This window comes from Scomber scombrus, chromosome 18, assembly GCF_963691925.1.
Source record: "Scomber scombrus chromosome 18, fScoSco1.1, whole genome shotgun sequence".
Classification (NCBI taxonomy): domain Eukaryota; kingdom Metazoa; phylum Chordata; class Actinopteri; order Scombriformes; family Scombridae; genus Scomber; species Scomber scombrus.
This window is the reverse complement of record NC_084987.1, coordinates 26,764,201-26,783,295: the sequence shown is the minus strand read 5'-3', so window position 1 is coordinate 26,783,295 and position 19,095 is coordinate 26,764,201. Positions and strand designations below refer to the sequence as shown.

Below are 19,095 nucleotides of genomic sequence, written 5' to 3'. Positions count from 1 at the left end.
CTGGATTTTGAACACTGTTAGTCTGGTTATCACTTTCCTTTACTGACAGCAGCAGGTCTGTCCCAGTCAACCAGTATGAATGATAAATAGAGAGAAGAATGATCCCTCACTGGCTTCCCACTCACCAATCCATGTCATCAGAAGGGGAATGATGATAATTCAAATTAGGTTTAAATAATAATAATTTAAATGTATTTTTTCCTCTAATAATGGACATTTTTACTTGCTTTTGGCAGTTAAAAGTGTAATACGTAAGATTTGTCCACCTGCACCAAACAGACAAGGGATAGCTATCATTATCGGCCAAGTGGTTTTAAGACACAGGACAGGCCAGGGCTAACGGTTAGCATACTAACTTTGGTAGATCTCTCTGCAACATAAAACAGTGTCAAAACTCTTTCTTCATATTCTGTTGATCACTTTTAGTTGATTTTTGAATGTTTTAACCTCCTAATACCCAGGAATCTGCTTTTTGCTACTGGCTCAGTCAGTAGCTTGGTGTTTGACTTGTGTTTAGTTAAGCTAGAAATGGCTATGCTAGCATACTAGCTTAGCTTCTTCTGAACAAAAAAGTATGTCATTTGACTATGTTACTGAGTGAGGTTGTTGTGGTGTCTCCTTAGTCAAATTTAAAGGGGTTAAAATTAGAAAATAAACGTATGAATAACTTTTTTTGTGGACCCAGCATCAAATTTCTGCTTTTAATCTATTTTGGGAGAATATATTAGAGGGTCACAATTTCGTTGTACTGCTACTGTGCAATGACAATAAAGGCATTGAAGGTTATGGTAAAAATGTCTAAGTGGTGAAACCTTTTAACCACCAGTAAAAACTTTGTACCAAATAATTCAACAAAAACAGTACATTTTCAATAAAACACCATATCAACTAGTTTGGCATGATCTTACATTGTAACTTTTTATATTAAATAAAGGTAATGGAATACAATTGTTCTAAATATTACATTTACTCTGGGTTACCATGGAGATCAGGAACCATTTCAGATTTAAATGATACTTGATGATTTAAAGTATACTTAAATACACTGTAGGTGGATTAAATATTTAATATTTATCATTCTTTGTGGTTACACCATTTGACATGTTCAGGAGCATTCAGTCTTATTTTTGGTTCTAAAAATGGTGCAAATGTCATTTCAAATGATATAAAACCAACAAAAATACTAAATGTACATTTGAACAAACCTGATGCTGCTTTTAAAACTAGTTTTATGATAGTTTTGAATTGCTCATCTGGCCAACCCTTATATATGTATGTATAGTGTATTTGTAGTGCATCTTTAAGATACCATCAACAGATTTCCATTTACATTAAAGAAAATATACACCATTTTTTTCAAGTGTGTCTTAAAGCAGCAGTCAGGTGTCAATATGAACAGTAAAGAGGTTTTCCTCTCTGTAATCATTCCTCCTGTTCATACTGACTATTAAAAGATCTCCTTCAAATGTGCTTTCAATGGAAGTGATGGAGGACAAAATCCACAGTGTGTCTTTGTATGAAAACAGCATTTCAACTATAATTTGATAAATATACTCAAATTACAGATGTTGTATATGTAGGTTTGTCACTCATTTATAGTTTTATATCCCAGTTTAAAGACTCTGCTCCCACCATGTTAACAGTATATCCTATATTCTCTGTGTGTCTCCAGTGCGGTGGGTAAGACATGTCTGCTCATCAGCTACACCACCAATGCCTTCCCTGGAGAGTACATCCCCACAGTGTGAGTACAGCCCACATTTCAGCTTAAGCTACAACTGACACACACACACACACACACACACACACACACACACACACACACACACACACACACACCTGTTCACATGTAAACTGGATGCGCTGTGTGTCTTTCTCAGCTTTGACAACTACTCAGCAAATGTGATGGTGGATGGTAAACCAGTAAACCTGGGCCTCTGGGATACAGCTGGACAGGAGGACTATGACAGGCTTCGCCCCCTGTCCTACCCTCAGACGGTAACACACACATACACACACACACACACACAACCAATAAATAATGTGAACATTTTATACAACTACATCATCATTCACATTTACATCTTATCAAACAAGAGCACATAATGTTTCTGTTCTTGAACTTACAACCAAATGTCTCCAGAGTTAAATTCAAATTACAGCAGTACAGGAGCTACACTTATAATATAATAATAATACTTCATAATATAATACATATATATGCATGCTACATTAATACATAACTAATGTATGAGGTATGATTATTTCATGCATGAATTCGTGTTGCCCACTTTTCAAATATTATTATTTAACATATTATACCATAGAGGAGTTCCTAGATTTGGGTAAATTCTGTATCAGATCTTTCCCATGCAAATAATGGAGTAGCATTTTGTCTCCTTTTCTTTTTAACATTTGTATGGATGATCTGTCAGTGAAGTTTAATGGATGTGGAACAGTAGAGTGTATGGTTGGTAATGATCTCATTAACCACTTCATGTACGCAGATGATGTGGTGATTTTCAGTCCATGTACAGTAGTGCTGGTCTTCAACAGCTATTAAGGATATGCTTACGATACGGGACAGATTTTGACATTACATCCAAGACCCTGCTTCTGTCGTTCCCCAGAAACGTTGATGTCGTACTCTTTCCACCCAAACTGCTGTCTTACAAACATTCTGAATAACTAACAGAGGATTTGACCCGCAAAAATCTGATCATCCAGTACTTTCAGGAGTTACTTCTAGTTCTTAACTGACTTGTTCATTAGGCTGGGTTTGTGTGTCATGTTGTAAACACAGTTCTGAATGGAAGCTTAGTCCGGGTAGGTTGTCTGCCACTGATTGTGTGTACCTGCTCTGCATGTCAATAAGGCTGCTTTCATAGAGTGTTGAAGCGGCTCTGTAAGCAATAGAAACACATTTTTTTTTAAATGTACAGAATCTGAGAGGAGCTGTGGTTGAGCTCAGTCTTTACACACTGAGCTCATGAGTTTATTGTCTTGGGGTCACAATGTCTGTTTTGAGATATTGGATTAATTATCAAGAAAACGACATTGGTCTTTTTATATTATGATTGAGATATCTAGAGAGAGCAAGGTGGGTGAGCAGCTAATCTCAGCCATGAATCTCAGAGGTAATGTAGGTCTTATAGCAACTTTTAGAGACAAGTAAGGATTCATGTTAGGTAATTGTTCTACCACCAAGGGAGCACAGAGGAGAAGAGTTTGAACTGATATTGATGCTGATGGACACTAAATAACTTTTGGCTGGTTGAAGACCAGATCGCCACTGTATTATAGTCTAGTTGCAGAGGGTTCACTGTTTACTTTAGTGGAAGTAAGAGATGATGGTTGTCTGTGCAAGAAGCTGAGTGACATAATATCAGATGGGGCCCGATCATCCAGATGTTATACATACTTTCATGTTAAATGAAAGGTAGTTGGTCATCAATTGCGAATCTCAGATTTCTATGAGGAGGAGCTGAGCTGGACACTAAAATTGTGTTGAACAGAAGGACTGTCTGGGATCACCAGGAGTTCATAGAGTTCATTGGTGTTTCCTGATGGGGAAGACAAATAGAGGTGATAATCAAATCACAGGATATGTATATGTCAAAAAGAAAAAGAGACCAAGTACAGATTCTTGAGGAACACCAGTGTGCAGGATGTCTCTGTGTTTGGTACACAGCTTCTTGAATCATAAAGTTTCATTATGATGTGTCACGATGCAAGTTAACTTCTATTATGAGAGTGAAATGTTTACTGTGTAATTCTTTGTCCTCTCTCTGCCCAGGATGTGTTCCTGATATGCTTCTCCCTGGTGAGCCCTGCCTCCTTCGAGAACGTCCGAGCCAAGGTGCTGATCCCAGCTCGTTATCAGCATGCAATGACAAAAGAAACCGGTCTGAAGTGTTGTGTTGAACAAGAAGAATTTAATTGAAAAAAGCTGTTTAAAAAAAAATAATAATAATAAAAAAAAACACAAAACAGCTCACCTAAATCTCCAAAATGTCTTTAGACATTGACTTTAGATTTAGATTCATTTAGATTAACTGATTAATAGTGTGGATGAAAGAAATCCTGTAACAAAATCACAGAGTATCTTTAACAACATCACATGTAATGACTGTAAAGGCCAATTCATGCTTTCTGGGTCCCCATGACATGAATTGAGATTTTGAGACACACATTGACATCTGCAGAGGAGTCCTGGACTGTATGCATTGCAAGTTTGCCACCCATGCATGTGCTAGAAAAACACTCATCTACTGTATGTATATACTGTATTCCTATTCTCATTAAACCATTGCTTTTCTTTTTTTCAACTTTTTCTTGTTCTGTAACTAGTGCATACATGTGTACCATGTCTTTGTCTGTGGACCCCTGATAGTAGTATATATGGAACTGTATGTATGGAAACCCACACCTGGCCGCAGACACAATACGCAGAAACCTTGAATTGGCCTTAATACTACAGTATGTTTCACTGTGGATGTATTTACTGCCTTAAACAAGACCAAAGCACTTGCTGCACATATTTGCTCATCATTGACCTGTGACCTCTATGCCGTTTTTTGCAGTGGTATCCAGAGGTTCGTCACCACTGCCCAAATACACCCATCATCCTGGTGGGCACCAAGCTGGACCTGCGAGACGACAAGGACGCTATTGAAAGGCTGAGAGACAAAAAACTGTCTCCCATCACCTACCCACAGGGCCTGGCCATGGCCAGAGAGATAGGTAGGTACAGACTAAACATATTGTCATTTTTAACTTGCAGAATAGAGGATAAACAATAAGAGATAAGCAGACCAGTACAAAACTTGTCATGCTAGATCATGTCAGTTTTCAAAATCAGCACTTGAGGTGCAGAGTCAGAGATCACATTCTTTTCTTACCTTTTTACACCTCTTTTCACAAAAAAACATCTTCTAGCCTGCCCTTTACAGGTAGGTTTTTGAGTGTGAAAACAGCAAATGTATGTTTTAGCGTTATCATTCATTTTTGATACCATATCATCAAAGACAGCTAAATGAACCAAGAAACAAACTGATGTCCTATATGTGACAATAGTATAGCTGTGATTAGTGCTAAAACACGTTTGTATAATGCAACAATGTTCACTGTTATTATGTCATCGGCCGCCATTTTTTGTCCCTCCCCTTTAGCTACGGAACAGAAATAGCACATTCAGTTAATTACACTGAAATATATCAATACAATATACTGATATATTAGTTTCCAAGAGAATTTAATGGATTGCCAGTATATAGCTCAGAAATATTATATTTGGTTGTAGGAAAGAATTAACTAATAAATTCCAAAAATATATGCAGATTTTCACACTACAACATTTGTTAGTGTATAATTACAATGAAACTAATATGTTCCAAATATGAGAAATAGCAGTTAAATAAACCAACTACTGGTGATCTGCTAAGTTATGTGTTGCCATCTGTCAAGTTATATATTAAAACACTGAACTCTCACTAATCACAATGAACACACACAATATATAACACATTCTTACATATTCATTTACACACATGACCCCTTAAATAGCCAGAAAGACACTTTTATCACAAACACATTCATTGAGCTCTCTGGGGTAACCTAGCAGACAAAGTAAACAAGCCAATATTAATATTAATAATCAATTAATGTTATAATGAATATTAATATTAATCAATATTAATTAACCACCCAAAGGATTTGACTGGGTCCTGCCATGCTCATATACATGCTGGCCACCAGAGGGGGCTGCTGTACCTCAATTCATTCAGAACTGCAAGCCAACAGTTCACAGTTAGACTCTTGGGTGTTTTGTTTCACTTCATTCATTCTGGCTATTTTATTAGTTATTGGGAGGGAGATTGTTATGATGTGTGCTAACTAATTGAAATAAGATGGAAAAGTTGTATTAAAAAAGTAAAGTGGAAACAGACTGAAACATCCACTGAAGCTCATAGAGAACTTCTAATGGTCAGTATGAACAGGAAGAATGATTACAGCAAAAAAGACAGGTTTCAGTGTTCATATGATCACATGACTGTACCAAGCTTTCTCCACCTGGGGGAGCCATTAGTGAGCACAACAGCCCACTTATATCAATCACTGAACAAATGAGATGTAGGCAATAATTGAGTGGACTGGAACAAGACTGTGTTTGAATACTGGATTTAATTTAAGTTAAATGTATGATACTCACATGCATTGTGGATGTGTTGTAAAATCAAATAAGGTAAGAGAGAACAAATAAGGATTATAAAGTGGATTGGAGTATACACAGCTCTTTGAACTCATCCATACACTCTGGCTGTTTCTTTTTGTCAGGTTCAGTCAAGTATCTGGAGTGCTCGGCTCTGACTCAGCGGGGGCTGAAGACAGTCTTTGATGAGGCCATCCGCGCCGTCCTTTGCCCCCCACCCATCAAAAAGAGAGGCAAGAAGTGCCCAGTGTTCTGAGGAGGAGGAGCTGGAAGACGAAGCCACCAGGATGTCATTATTTTACAATCCAACATTAGGGTACTGCCAAGCGGGAACTGCTCTCAAACACAACAGCAATCTACCGTCTGTACAGAAGGAGTTTATCTTAATTGGTCAGAAGCTGGCTGAGGATTTCAGCTGGCGTGTTAAAGATGGCGTATTTAAGCCTAATGTTTGGGTACAAAGATGAATTCTGTGTGATGTACAGTATGCCTTAAAACAATTCTTACGAGTCTGACTCTTAGATATTAGGACTAGTATGAAAAAGGTTTACTCATTTTCAGGATATGCAAAAATATTTTTGCACTCTCCTGTTTAACCTTGACAACCTGTAATTAAAGCACACAAGTTGTGAAAAACAAGGAAACAGACCAAATGTATATTCTCCTTTTGCACACCGTATATTAATGTTTTATGCAAGCTTTTTTTGATAGGTTTTTTGAAAAATGACTTTATCTTGCAATGTTTCTTTAAAAACAAGCACAGTTTAAATAAGTGGGAACATGTGATTAGTTAACCCTTGTTTGTTCAGCACTGTAGAACAAGGTCACCGTCTCCAGATGATAATGATCCAGACTGAAAGATACGTTTTATAAAGCCTCCTAACTGTTTAGAATTTCCTGTCAAACCTGGCTCTCAAATCTTTTTTTTTTTGCCCCCAAGTTTGGGTCTTTAGAGTCATCATTTGATTTTCTTACAATACTGAGCAAAAACTGCCTTTGAATTTCACATCTATCATATCATACAAATATAGACAAACATTTGATATTTAATATTATGCCAGTTGGTCAGCTTCGTGAATGTTTTGAAATTTAGTGTTAAATTGACAAGCCAGATATTTCATTACATATAACCATGTGACAAGTAGTCCTTGGAAAAGGGCAGGTACTTTCAGATAATACTGGATGAACCGTCTCTCGGTCGCTGTCCATCACTATAAGGCCTTACGAGGCAGCTAAATTTGCGAAATTGTGAGATCATGCAAGAATCCTCGCAGGATGCTGGTTGGTCTGAACTAGGGCCCGACCAATACTGGATTTTTGGGGCCAATGCTGATATTAAGGAGTAAAAATAAATCATTTTTTTCAGCTAATAATTTCATATATAAAGAATATATACATCAACATACATTTTTTGCAATGATCACTTAAATGTAGTTATCAGTTTGACAATAAACTGTATTGTATAAAAGCACATCAATGCACTGAAACAATAAACTACACTGTGAATTTAATAATTATAAATGACTATAACTAAGTAAACTAACTAAATAACAGAAACTATATAACAAAAACATACATACTATACATATATTAAACTTGAATTAAGAAAAAGGATCAAATATACAATATAACTGTCATACGTCAATATCGGCTGATAATATCAGCTGACCGATATATCGGTCGGGTTCTAGTCTGAACCAGAGTTGTTTCGGACACAAGCACATAACTTGAAGTCTTACCAGTTGGATTCTCACGTTATCTTGTGATGTTGTGATCTTGCAAATCCAGTTGCCTCACAAGGCCAGTTACTTTGTGCCAATAGGAGTTCGAGACCCCCGCTTTAGAATAAAGCACATCACTTTTTCAAGTAAAAATCTTTCTAATCCCATCAAACATACAAAGAACTTGTAGTCATGCAGCCATCCATGTGTAAACTGCAACACTGGACCTACAGGTAGTGTTAAACATTGTGTTATAAAGCCAGATACACTCAAGATAATGTATGAGAGTTTAATAACTGTCTAGTGAATGCAATGATTCGCCTTGATGTGACACGCTCTCAACATAGCCTGACGGACACCACTAACAACCGAGCACAGTTGGTCAAAATATATTCTTTGCGTAAGCTTTATTGATATAAGAAGGCTGATGTTATTTTATATTTTTCTTATTTTTAACACATCTCATAAGAACACTAACAATGTCTCTCAGTTCTTTCTGACTTGCCAAACATGTTTGTGGCCTAGCCCATTGGTTTTCTACTTAAAACGCCTCACAGATACATAGTGGCTTAATCCACATTTGGTGCTTTACTGAGTGTGTTGTTGGTTTTGGTCTTTCATGGAATATGTTGACAATCACAAAAATATAAAATATCACCAGCCTTTACCTTAATATTTCTTTTCCATTTTCTTGGTCTGTTGAACTGTTACCAAAAAAAGTCAACTATTATCCAAATATCCCTGAATCACTGCTTTTTAGAACGCTGCCACCTTGTACATGGCCATTATCATCATCGTCATCGATGTGTGCTGAAATGCTAACATTCACTGCTCAACTTAACATTAGATTCAGTCTTACCAATGGAGTCTTCATTGACACAGTTAGATACAGATATATATAAAAAAATGCTCTGGTAGACAAGTAGTTAATACATTAATTTCTATAAAGATCTGCAATGATTTGGTATGAAAGCAAAAGATTAATCTAAAAACAGTCAGTGTATCACACACACACACACACACACACACACACACACAATACACAGAGCACTCCATCCTGGTCAGAATCTTTGTTTATTTTTTAAAAGCTAGATTCTTAGGATCTACCTTTTAAAAATCTAGCATAGCAGTTTGTACATAACACCCACAGAAAACATGCTAATTCTTCAAATGTAGAATCTACTCGCTGCTTTTTGAGTGATGAATGTTAAAAATGTGCCATTAGTGTTTTTTATAGTGGAACAATCATGCCAAATGTGAAACAGCCCCCCCTTTAAAGGTTTTCTATAGGGCATACATATAGTTGTAAAGTCAATGATTGTATTAGTGACTTTTTGTGTGTAATGTCATGTGAATCTGTTGGGAATTACACAGAGGCATGGCCGTAGCTACCATTGTGGACACCGAGGTCATGTCCTCGAAAATAGCCGACGAGACAATTATCCTTGCATCAACGGACCGTCGCGTGACACGTACTTGCAGATACCGCTGCCATGTCAAAACAAAAGTAGTGGGCTATAGCCAGCGGCGGAGTGAGGCCTTGAAATCCACCGGGAATTTTTTCACCGGCCCCGGCGTTATCTGCCAACTGGTTTCCAATTTAACTGGTTTCCTTACAGAACAGCTCCAGCTGTGTTGCGCTTCCGTCTGCAGATTCGTCACAAATTCACAAATATACAGCCAGCATATTACTGGAGATTTTTAAGTAGCAGTTATATATAGTGCTCACTTCCAGAAAAAAATATCTGCTGCAGTAAATGTTGAACTGCGACTTGAAAATCGCCAGAAATATGTTGTCTACATTTGTGAATTGGATTTGACCCGATTTCGCAAACTGTTCATTCATTGGACGAGCCGTTTTCTCCCTTTCCCAGCAGGCCGTGCTCCATCCCACATTTTAAGAACAAACAAAGAAAATAATATAATGCAGTTATAATTTTTAAATATACAACCATGGAAGTTGTAGAATACTGAAATAGGAGTTGATTTAAGTTGCAAAATTGGAAATGATAAGAAAGAACTGGACCACAAGAGTGACCATGACTGAGAAATGCACAGCAAGAAAGCGTTGTAATTACATCATGGATTTCATTTAACTGATAATTAAGTTTTCTTTTTTTTGACCTCGGTATTTGAAAAATCCTGGCTACGGCCTTGCACAGAGGCAGTGAAGAAAGTAGGATTTTGTATTTTATTGTTTATTATTACTTTTTCTATATTCTTTTTGTTGTTGTTATTGTGTACTTGATTTAGGAATGAAAAATATTTTCAACAAATATGCATTAAACACCTAAAGGGGATGATTTGTTTTGAGTACCTGTTATAATGTTGCCAAAAAACACTCGAATAAAAATGCATTAAACATGTTTGAATGTACTAATTCCTGTTGTGTGAGTGTGCATTTAATGTGGTAACCTGATACATAACATTCATTTGAGTATCTGCAGTACAATGTAATGATGTCATACTATGTTAAGAAAGTGCAGGTGTAATTTAAAGGAAAAAGAACATCATGCTTTTTTGAGAATAATTTGAGATTAAATGAAGTCTAAAGGTCCATTTATGCTCAACGTACGTACGAAAAGACCTTTTCAAACTCTGTTACCGTCACTGCTCACATACTTTCATTCGTCCTTTACGTTGGCATGGATGTTAACCAATACATCCACCAGGGGGCAGCGCAGAGTCAAACATTTATGACAACAACAAACTCAAAAACAAACATGGCGACTGTGGAGGAGATATTGATAATGTACCTCTTGCATAAAAGACAAAAACAATATGTTTAAAGTTTCTGACCAACTCGCACAACCTTTCCTCAATTATGAAAGGTCGGCACATTTCTAATAATATTCGGCTTGTTCTAGACGTTTTAGATTACGCAGATTTATTTGATGAAAATTCATTGATTTTGTTTTTGGACTTTTACAAAGCTTTTGATACTGTCGAACACTCTTTCATTTTCGAAACTTTACAATATTTTGGGTTTAAAAAAAAACTTTTGGAACATCATAAGTACTCTCTATACTAATATTAATAGCTGTGTATCCTTAGCACATGGTACCTCTCCGCGCTTTGATGTAAAACGTGGGATAAGACAACGTTGTCCGATTTCACCTTTCTTATTTTTGATAGCAGCTGAACTGCTTAATTTGTTTATTGTCAATTGTGTGAATATAGAAAGTATTAAGATAGGTGACAACATTCTAACCATCAGTCAGCTGGCTGATGACACCTGTCTGTTTCTTCAAAATGAACTTCAAGTCCCTTTAGTTATGGATGCCTTAAAAATGTTTTCAGTTGCTTCTGGCCTCACTATTAATAAGAATAAGTGTGAGATAATGACTGTACATGATTCTGACATACTAATAATAGATGGTATAAAGGTAAAAAAAAAAAAAGTGTTGAAGTATCTAGGAATTACAATAGGCAAATCTACAGATAAAAGGATCTCTCAAAACTTTCTGCTATTCTCTATTGTTGGTTACAAAGACACCTTACTGTTTTACTTTCTAAGGCAGAAGGTTTATCTAGATTAGTGTATCCAGCATTGTCTTTATATATTGATTGGAAAACATGTGCAGCTATTGATTCACTCTTATTTAAATTCATTTGGAAAAACAACACTGAATATGTAAAGAGGAAAACACTTATTAGACAATACTCAGAGGGTGGTCTCAATGTCTTAGATTTCCAAACTATTAGAAGTATATTTAAAATCAATTGGTTAAACTTTGTTTAGTACATAACAATGCCCCTTGGTTTTTTATCCTCAACTTTATGTTTGATAAATATGGTGGTTTAAAGTTTTTGCTTTCATGTAATTTTATCCCAGGTAAACTACCTGTTAAGCTTGCCAATTGCCAGACTGGTATGACCAAGGTATTATGTTTATTCTTGAACTTCTAAATGATACTGGGGACCTAGCTACCTATGAAGAATTCACCCAACAAAGAGGATTAGAAATTTCTCGCTCTTTGTATTCCAGAGTACTTAAAAACATATCTACCAACTTGCTATCTCTAATTAAAGCGTCTTGTCTGTATAAACCTTGCTGTCTTGGTGGAAGGGCTTTTGAAGAACCTTCTTGTAATAATGCTCATATTAGGAGTTTTTACTTCTCTTCATAGTCAATATCCCAACTCCTTTCATCATTGGAGAGTGATGTTTCCTAACATCAGTAGGAATGTCTGGACTGAATATAACACCTTTTTTGTACCCAATAAAGTTAAAGAAGTTCATATTAAACTCTTGCATAGATACTATCCCTGCAATGAATTCATGAACAAGTTTAGACCTGATGTGTCACCTTTATGTTCCTTCTGCAAAGAAGAGGTGGAGTCTTTTTCTCATTTATTTTATGGATGTCCACATTCTTCTAATTTTTGGACTCAAATATCTTTATTAATTTGGGAGTCTCAGAGGGTCTTGGTCACCATAACAGAAAGTATGGTTTTTTTTTGAGTGTCGAATCAAACAATAAGAAAATTGGAGGGCCTCAGCTGTCTGTCAGAACGCGTACCACCAAGTGGAAGATCTCAGAGAGCGTCGCAGGTCCGGGCGGGTTGCTGTGAGGATGATCCGGGTCGGCTGACCTGTCAGACTGCCTGGTCCTGTGGTTGTCTGCCTGCAGACTTTGTCCCTCTCGATTATGATGAGTCGTAGGATTGACAGACGTTTGTCTGCCCAAAAAAGCTCTCGCAGGTTGATGACAGATGGAGGAAAAGTTCAATTTAACTAGTTCACTGTTTAATAACTTTCTGGAGAGATCTCAGGTCAAAATCCTTAAAAAGGGTCAAAAACAGGCTGACTGCAAAACTTAATGACGTGTTTACTTAAAGGGCCTTTTCTCTGTACGTTTGCTGACAAAAGTAACAAGATTACAAAAACTTAAGAAAACTTACATAAAGAATAACTAAAGATTAAAATAATAAGATAAGGTGACTAAGGTAAGAATGTGTGAGGTGAAGAAAAGAAAAGATGGACAAAGCAAAACCTGAAACAACGCAAAGCAAGTCAAGTCAAGCAAAGCCGGTTTCAGAGGGGTGCAGCTGGGTTTTGTCCTGGGGAGGGCTTGTGTGTCAGCCAATCAGATTCATCACAGCTACTTTTTAAGGATCTAATTTCCAGCTTTTTTACAGTGAAACTTTTCATCATCATCATTCATTCAGTATTTAATCCTGAATCCCTATAAAATTTACACTATAACATAGTAACACAGAACACAGGATGTATGACATAACATCAATGTAACACTTTCTCATATTAAGTAACATTCTCATACTAACATTTGTTTTTATGAAAGGAGGAAGTATAATGACAGTTCTTCAAATACCCATTTATCTGTGATCGCTGTAATAACTGTTACAATGGAGGTTTCTTTAGGTAATTGATACTGATATAAGTAATTGGTATTGTTTAAACCATACTATTTACTAAGACGTTCTTGTTTAAGTTTTTAACACTCATTTTCATGCTCTGTGTGGTTTCAGGAGACGCAGAGGGGGAAGTTCAGTGTCTTTAATTTATGACGGCAGTCTGTGTGACTGTTATCTGATGTAGAAAGGGTTAGTAAAGTCTCTCCGATAAATGATGACGTCCAAAGGAAGCACCAAAATCTGTCTTTCGTTACTTTTATGTAGTTCTTGTCACTTTGGGTTGCTCCATGGAATGTTAATGGATCTTTGTTTGTCCAAGAGAGAGAGCAAGTCAGTCTCTATATCAAACCTGGTCCAATTTACTCATCCCAGGGTCAAAGGTGACTCTGACCAGATGATGTTCTGAGCTGTACCGATGCTGTGTCCGCTACAATTAAATTGCTGTGTCTGTTGGGTACAGTAAATATCATATTCATAAAGCCAGATTTCTTCAGTTTATCCCAAATGAAATTTCGCTTCATGTGGATCTTAAGATTTTTTTATGATTCTGTATGTAAAGTACCTAAAAACAAAAAAGCTTTCAAGACATCCAGCCTACTAAAAGATATTGTAGAACACACTGCCAAATAAAATATTGCTCCTGCTATCTATTTTTATTCATTTGTTTATTTTTAATTTTTTTTTTATGTATTCATTATTTATTTATTTACTTTATATGTTAGTTTTTATATTATTTGCATTTTTGGTCTGATTGTGTTTATGTGATATATATATATACATATTTTTTTTTTTATATTTAACACTGTAGTCCCTGTACTTCCAAGGTTGATACAATTGTTTGTATTGTATTTTGTCTTAAAGATTTAAATAAAGTTTGTTTAAAAAAAAAAAAAAAACCCAAAAAAACCTTTTCCTCAAAAGGTTCCACCCATAGACATAATAAAGAGTAGACGCCGAATCAACCGCTACTGCCTATTGGCGCTGACGAGACAACCAAAATCAAAATCGGCGGACTGTTCAAAACAGGGCTCGGGGAATTACTTTTCACAAGTAAGATTGAACATTATTATTGGTTGTACTTAGTGAATAGAATATTACTGTACTGTATTTATGTCCACCAGCGAAATCAGACAACAGAACATCTGACTGTAGAATAGTTTGCAAACAAGCTTACTCACAATTTCAGCAGCTTTGGTTCATTATCAACATCAAAATAGGAGTTTTGTTGAAGAAAGGTTCTAAGACATTTAAAAAGAAGAAAATAGGAAGAAGAAGTAAATAGGAATAATAGGAAATAGGAAGATAGGAAATAGAAAAATAGGTAGAAGAACTTAGAAAATAAGCTAACCTCCTTTGTAAAATGTTTCTCCCAAATCTCCCGTTTTCATTTTGAAAGTGAGCATTTTAAGCAGGACGATTTAGATAGGACAGGTCAGTTTGTCCGACTCAGAGATGGTGTTATTCCATCTATCTTCAGCTTCCTGGTTCATCTCCAAAGAGTAGGTGTATCATGATAAGGCTATTAGCATTCATAAATGTAAATATATCAATCACAGGGCAAGGTGTGATACTTATCCCTGTATACTGTATACATATTTTCAAGTATTATGCTTCTTCATTTTAGCTGGAAAAGGGCAGGACTACGTGTACCTCCAGAAGATCTGAGGAGAGCCTGTCTGTGGCCTCTCAGGATGCCTCAAACACTGCAACCTCACACCCACAACCTCAGCCTAACTATGTGAGTATTTCTATTTTAAACATCATATCATATTGGTCCTGGACATATTAAAATCTCACTTATTTGCTGCCACTCATATTAAACACGCACACAAATAAATCCTAGACACACACAATTGAAGACATGTTGAACATGCATTCCTGCCACACACACACACACACACACACACACACACACACACACACACACACACACACAGTGCTGGCAGGGGCTTTGACAGGTGATGACTATAAGAAAAGAATGTGGGTCATACTCTAGTGGTGTCAAATCGATGTGTGTGAAGTGAGACAATCAAACCATGTTCATCCCTCTTTCTACTAGGATCATGGCTATGCCTTGACTGCTTCTCCTACCTCTCTTAAGGCCAGACTCAATGAAGCCTTAGCAAGAGTGGAAAGTCTGGAGCAAGAAAGGAAGAATGCCATGGCCAGAGAAAAGAGGGCAAAGACCACAGTGAAGAGTCTTTTAGGAGATTTGAGGGGAAAAAAACGTATTAATGAAGAGCTCCAAGAGAGGCTTGAATTCTACTCAGGTAAGATGAAATTAGCACTTTGAAATCCACATCTACATCTTATTCTTACACTCTTTATGAAACTCCTTAGTTGTTATCTGAAGGGGGCTTATTCATTTTTGCTCATAAAATTTCAGATCTTCAGATAGACTTCATGGCAAAGCAGGGCCATGAGTACACAAAGGCCTACAGAGAGTTTGCCCTCACACTCCATCTACATGGTCCAAAGGCATACTGTACAAATACCTAAGAGAGACTCAACATTTTCCCCTCCCACATCCACATACATTGCAAAGGTATTCTTAATATTGTCCGATTGAATTTTTGGAAATTTCTGATGCAAATACGTTAAATAGCTACTTCTCTTTTTACAGGTGGCTGTGTTCGGTGGATGACAGGCCAGGCTTGAATAAAATGATGCTGGATATGCTGGAGAGGAGACGCCTGGAAGACCAGGCTAAATATAGATGCGTTGCACTCATGTTGGATGCCATGGCCATCAGAAAACCCGTGCAATATAATCAACATACCCAGTCAATGTCTGGTTTTGTAGACTGATGTTGCTACTGAGGCTCTTGTGTTCATGGTGGTTGGAATACAAGGACATTGGAAGGCTCCCATTGCATACTACCTGATGAATTGTCTGTCACCAGAAACACAAAGGGTCCTTCTCAGTCATGCTTTGGAGGAGCTGCATGCACGGGGCATTCGGGTGGTAAGTGTAACAATGGATGGGCATGCCTCCAACATCAGAATGTGCAATCAACTTGGGTGTGAGCTGAAGGGAAACCCACGAGAGCCGCTTAAAACCAGTTTCCCGCATCCTGTGACTGGTGAGAATGTATTTGTAATGATGGACTCATGCCACATGCTGAAGTTGGCACGTAATATGTTGCAGGTAAATGATGATCGTTGTAGACCTATTTGTACAAGTTACGTGTCTGCTGCTAAAAGTTATATCTAAATATTGTTGTCTGTTCATTAGCACGGTTATGGTTGGACGTGATGATCAACATTTTGCTGTTTGTACTTGTTTGAGCAGTGACTGATTCTTACTCTGCAGGCGTACAGTCCAATTGCAACGACCACCGGACAGATCAATTGGAGGTACATCAATCATCTCAATGATGTGCAAAAAAAAAGATGGACTGCATGCTGCCAATAAAATTACAGACAAACATGTCTACATTGAGAATCAGAAAATGAGGGTGTCCCTGGCTGCGCAAACACTGAGTCGATACGTGTCAGTAGCTCTCCGCACAATGAAGGATCTTGGTTACTCTCAGTTTAAAGACAGTGAGGCAACGGCAGAATTCATTGAGGTAATACAATTAGTGATTATAGAACCAAGTACAGTTTCATCAAAATTTGATTTGAGCATCAGGAACAATTCATTGATAATTCTGACTCTCTAAATTCAACATGTAAATATTGTCATAAACCGTGATATTGCATATTCTTCATAAATACAAAAGTTCTTACATAACCTTATACATACCTTCACAAATGTTATAGTGGTAAAGCTCTGTGTGAAATTTGCTGTAGTACAAAGCAGACCTACGGAGAGAAAGAAGTCAAGCAAATACTAATATTTGCATGTTTACGCGTTGAACATACGGTTTAGAAATAAGTACTCTGTTCTCTGTATATTTTGAATAGATGAGTATTGATTTCAACTATGTGATACCTAATGAAACCCTGTACTGATAGTGATTTAGATGCCGATATTTCTTTATAGATGATTGACGGGCTGTTTGATATCGTGAATGGACGCAATCCTCGTGCCAAAGGATTCAAAGCTCCCTTGGGTGCTTTAAATTGGATGGAGAGGAAAGAATTTTTGTCAAGAGCCAGGGAGTACTTGATCACTTTGGTGACAAAAGACGGAACGCCTCTCCATCAATCCAAGAGGTCTATTAAAATAGTGCTTGTTATTGCATGAAAAGTTCATGACATGAGTTCAACACTGTTCTCTTATGCATCGAGTTCCTAAGATGCCCCGTTCTCTGCATCGGGTTCATATGATGCTACAGTTACAATGTTTTTTCCTTTAGTTTTGTCTCTGTTCAAATTGTTTTGTATTCAGTCCCACACAAGGGGCATGATGCTCTTTTATTTCAATTTTCAGTGTTCAGTTTTTTTCGTCAGAATTGTCTTGTATTCAGTGTTTCAGATCCTAGATGTTTCTAAATGGTATGTATTACACAACATCAAGTACATGCAGGTGTCAAAATGGTATTTATTGCATGTGTTCTTGTTCTCAAGTTTTCCCAGTTCTGCAATTTCATTGTTCCCAGTTAGCTCAGTGTCCTACAAATATACTGTATAAGTTAAACAAGAAACGGATCCCATTCCTAAAAACATGGATGCAAACTAATTATCTATCCGCCCTGGTAGCTGTTTAACATTTTCATTCTCTGTGAGTTTGCACCCCTGTGATAGGCACTCAACAATTGGTGATTACACATTACTGATGGATGTGATGGAAAATTCACTTTACTGCTTTGAATGAACAAAATGATATGGTGTTTTCTTTAAGTGTCTTGTTTTGCCATGATCAGAGTAATAAAACTTTTTTCTTTTGCAGGTACTTATCTGTCATCGGTTTTATCATCAACATAGACACGTTAATGCTGATGATTCCTGAACTGCTCCAAGTTCAGCGGTATGTCCTGACCTACAGGTTCAGCCAGGATCACTTGGAGCTCCTATTTAATTCGATCAGAGCGTCAGGTAAGGTTGATGTTATTTTAATTACAATAAATTCTTGAAAATATACTTAATGAATATCTTTGTGTGTTATGTCTTGTGAGTAATGTATGTATTGTGTGCCTGTTTTCCATACAAGGTGGCTGGAGTAACAATCTGTCTGCACGCCAGTTCCAGGCCATCTTCCGCCGCCTGGTGGTTCGGTGTGGTATCTCACCTAGTGAGACAGGCAATGTGGCAGCCCAAGATGACACTGTGTCCTTGTCTGCAGTAGAGATGTCGTCTTCAGAAAACTGTTGAAGAGCACCCATCTCCATTTGCTAACATTTCAGCCGTTGTGTTAGACCACAGCTATCTTCCTACTCGGTTTGGAGGTTTGGTGGAAAACGCTCTGGTCTACATAGCAGGATTTGTAGTCCGGCAGATTCTGCGAAAGCTGTCCTGTGATGTGTGCCGTGCGAGCTTGGTCAGAGATGCTGTTCCATCATCATTTGACGAGAGCTACCACCTTCTAACCCTGAAAAACAACGGTGGCCTAGTGATTCCATCACAAGGTACAGTGAAGGTGCTGAGAGCTGCAGAGAGGGTGATTCCAAAGGTGTCGACAGTCACACACATCGTCCGGGAGGAGATTGGAACGGAGGATGTTTTTCTGCTTGGGGAACACATTGAGGAGAGACAGTTTGGCATCGGGAACCATCATTCCAACTTGTTGTCATTGGTTGTGTCTGTGTTTCTTAAGATAAGGCTGCACCACATTGCCAAACTCACCTCTCTTGACCTGCAGAAAGGGAGCACGAGAAAGAAGCTCTGCAAAACAGTCCTCC

General features: G+C 37.4%; 1 protein-coding gene and 1 pseudogene across 1 annotated transcript; both read left to right on the top strand.

The window, feature by feature from the left end:
* The first annotated feature begins 1,592 nt into the window (after positions 1 to 1,592).
* Positions 1,593 to 7,618, top strand: rac3a (Rac family small GTPase 3a). The gene is made up of 5 exons (XM_062439512.1): positions 1,593 to 1,744; positions 1,881 to 1,998; positions 3,797 to 3,859; positions 4,584 to 4,743; positions 6,337 to 7,618. The coding sequence occupies exons 2-5, from the start codon at positions 1,906 to 1,908 to the stop codon at positions 6,465 to 6,467; spliced, it is 447 nt and encodes a 148-aa protein (XP_062295496.1). The 5' UTR covers positions 1,593 to 1,744; positions 1,881 to 1,905; the 3' UTR covers positions 6,468 to 7,618.
* A 626-nt stretch (positions 7,619 to 8,244) lies between these two features.
* Positions 8,245 to 16,117, top strand: LOC134000069 (THAP domain-containing protein 6-like; annotated as a pseudogene).
* Positions 16,118 to 19,095: the final 2,978 nt, after the last annotated feature.

Excerpts from the sequence above, each read along its gene's own strand:
- rac3a (XM_062439512.1), top strand. The coding sequence starts at position 1,906 with ATGGTGGATGGTAAACCAGTAAACCTGGGCCTCTGGGATACAGCTGGA. Across the intron at positions 3,860-4,583 it reads TCGAGAACGTCCGAGCCAAG|TGGTATCCAGAGGTTCGTCA; the intron begins GTGCTGATCCCA and ends CGTTTTTTGCAG. Across the intron at positions 4,744-6,336 it reads GGCCATGGCCAGAGAGATAG|GTTCAGTCAAGTATCTGGAG; the intron begins GTAGGTACAGAC and ends TCTTTTTGTCAG.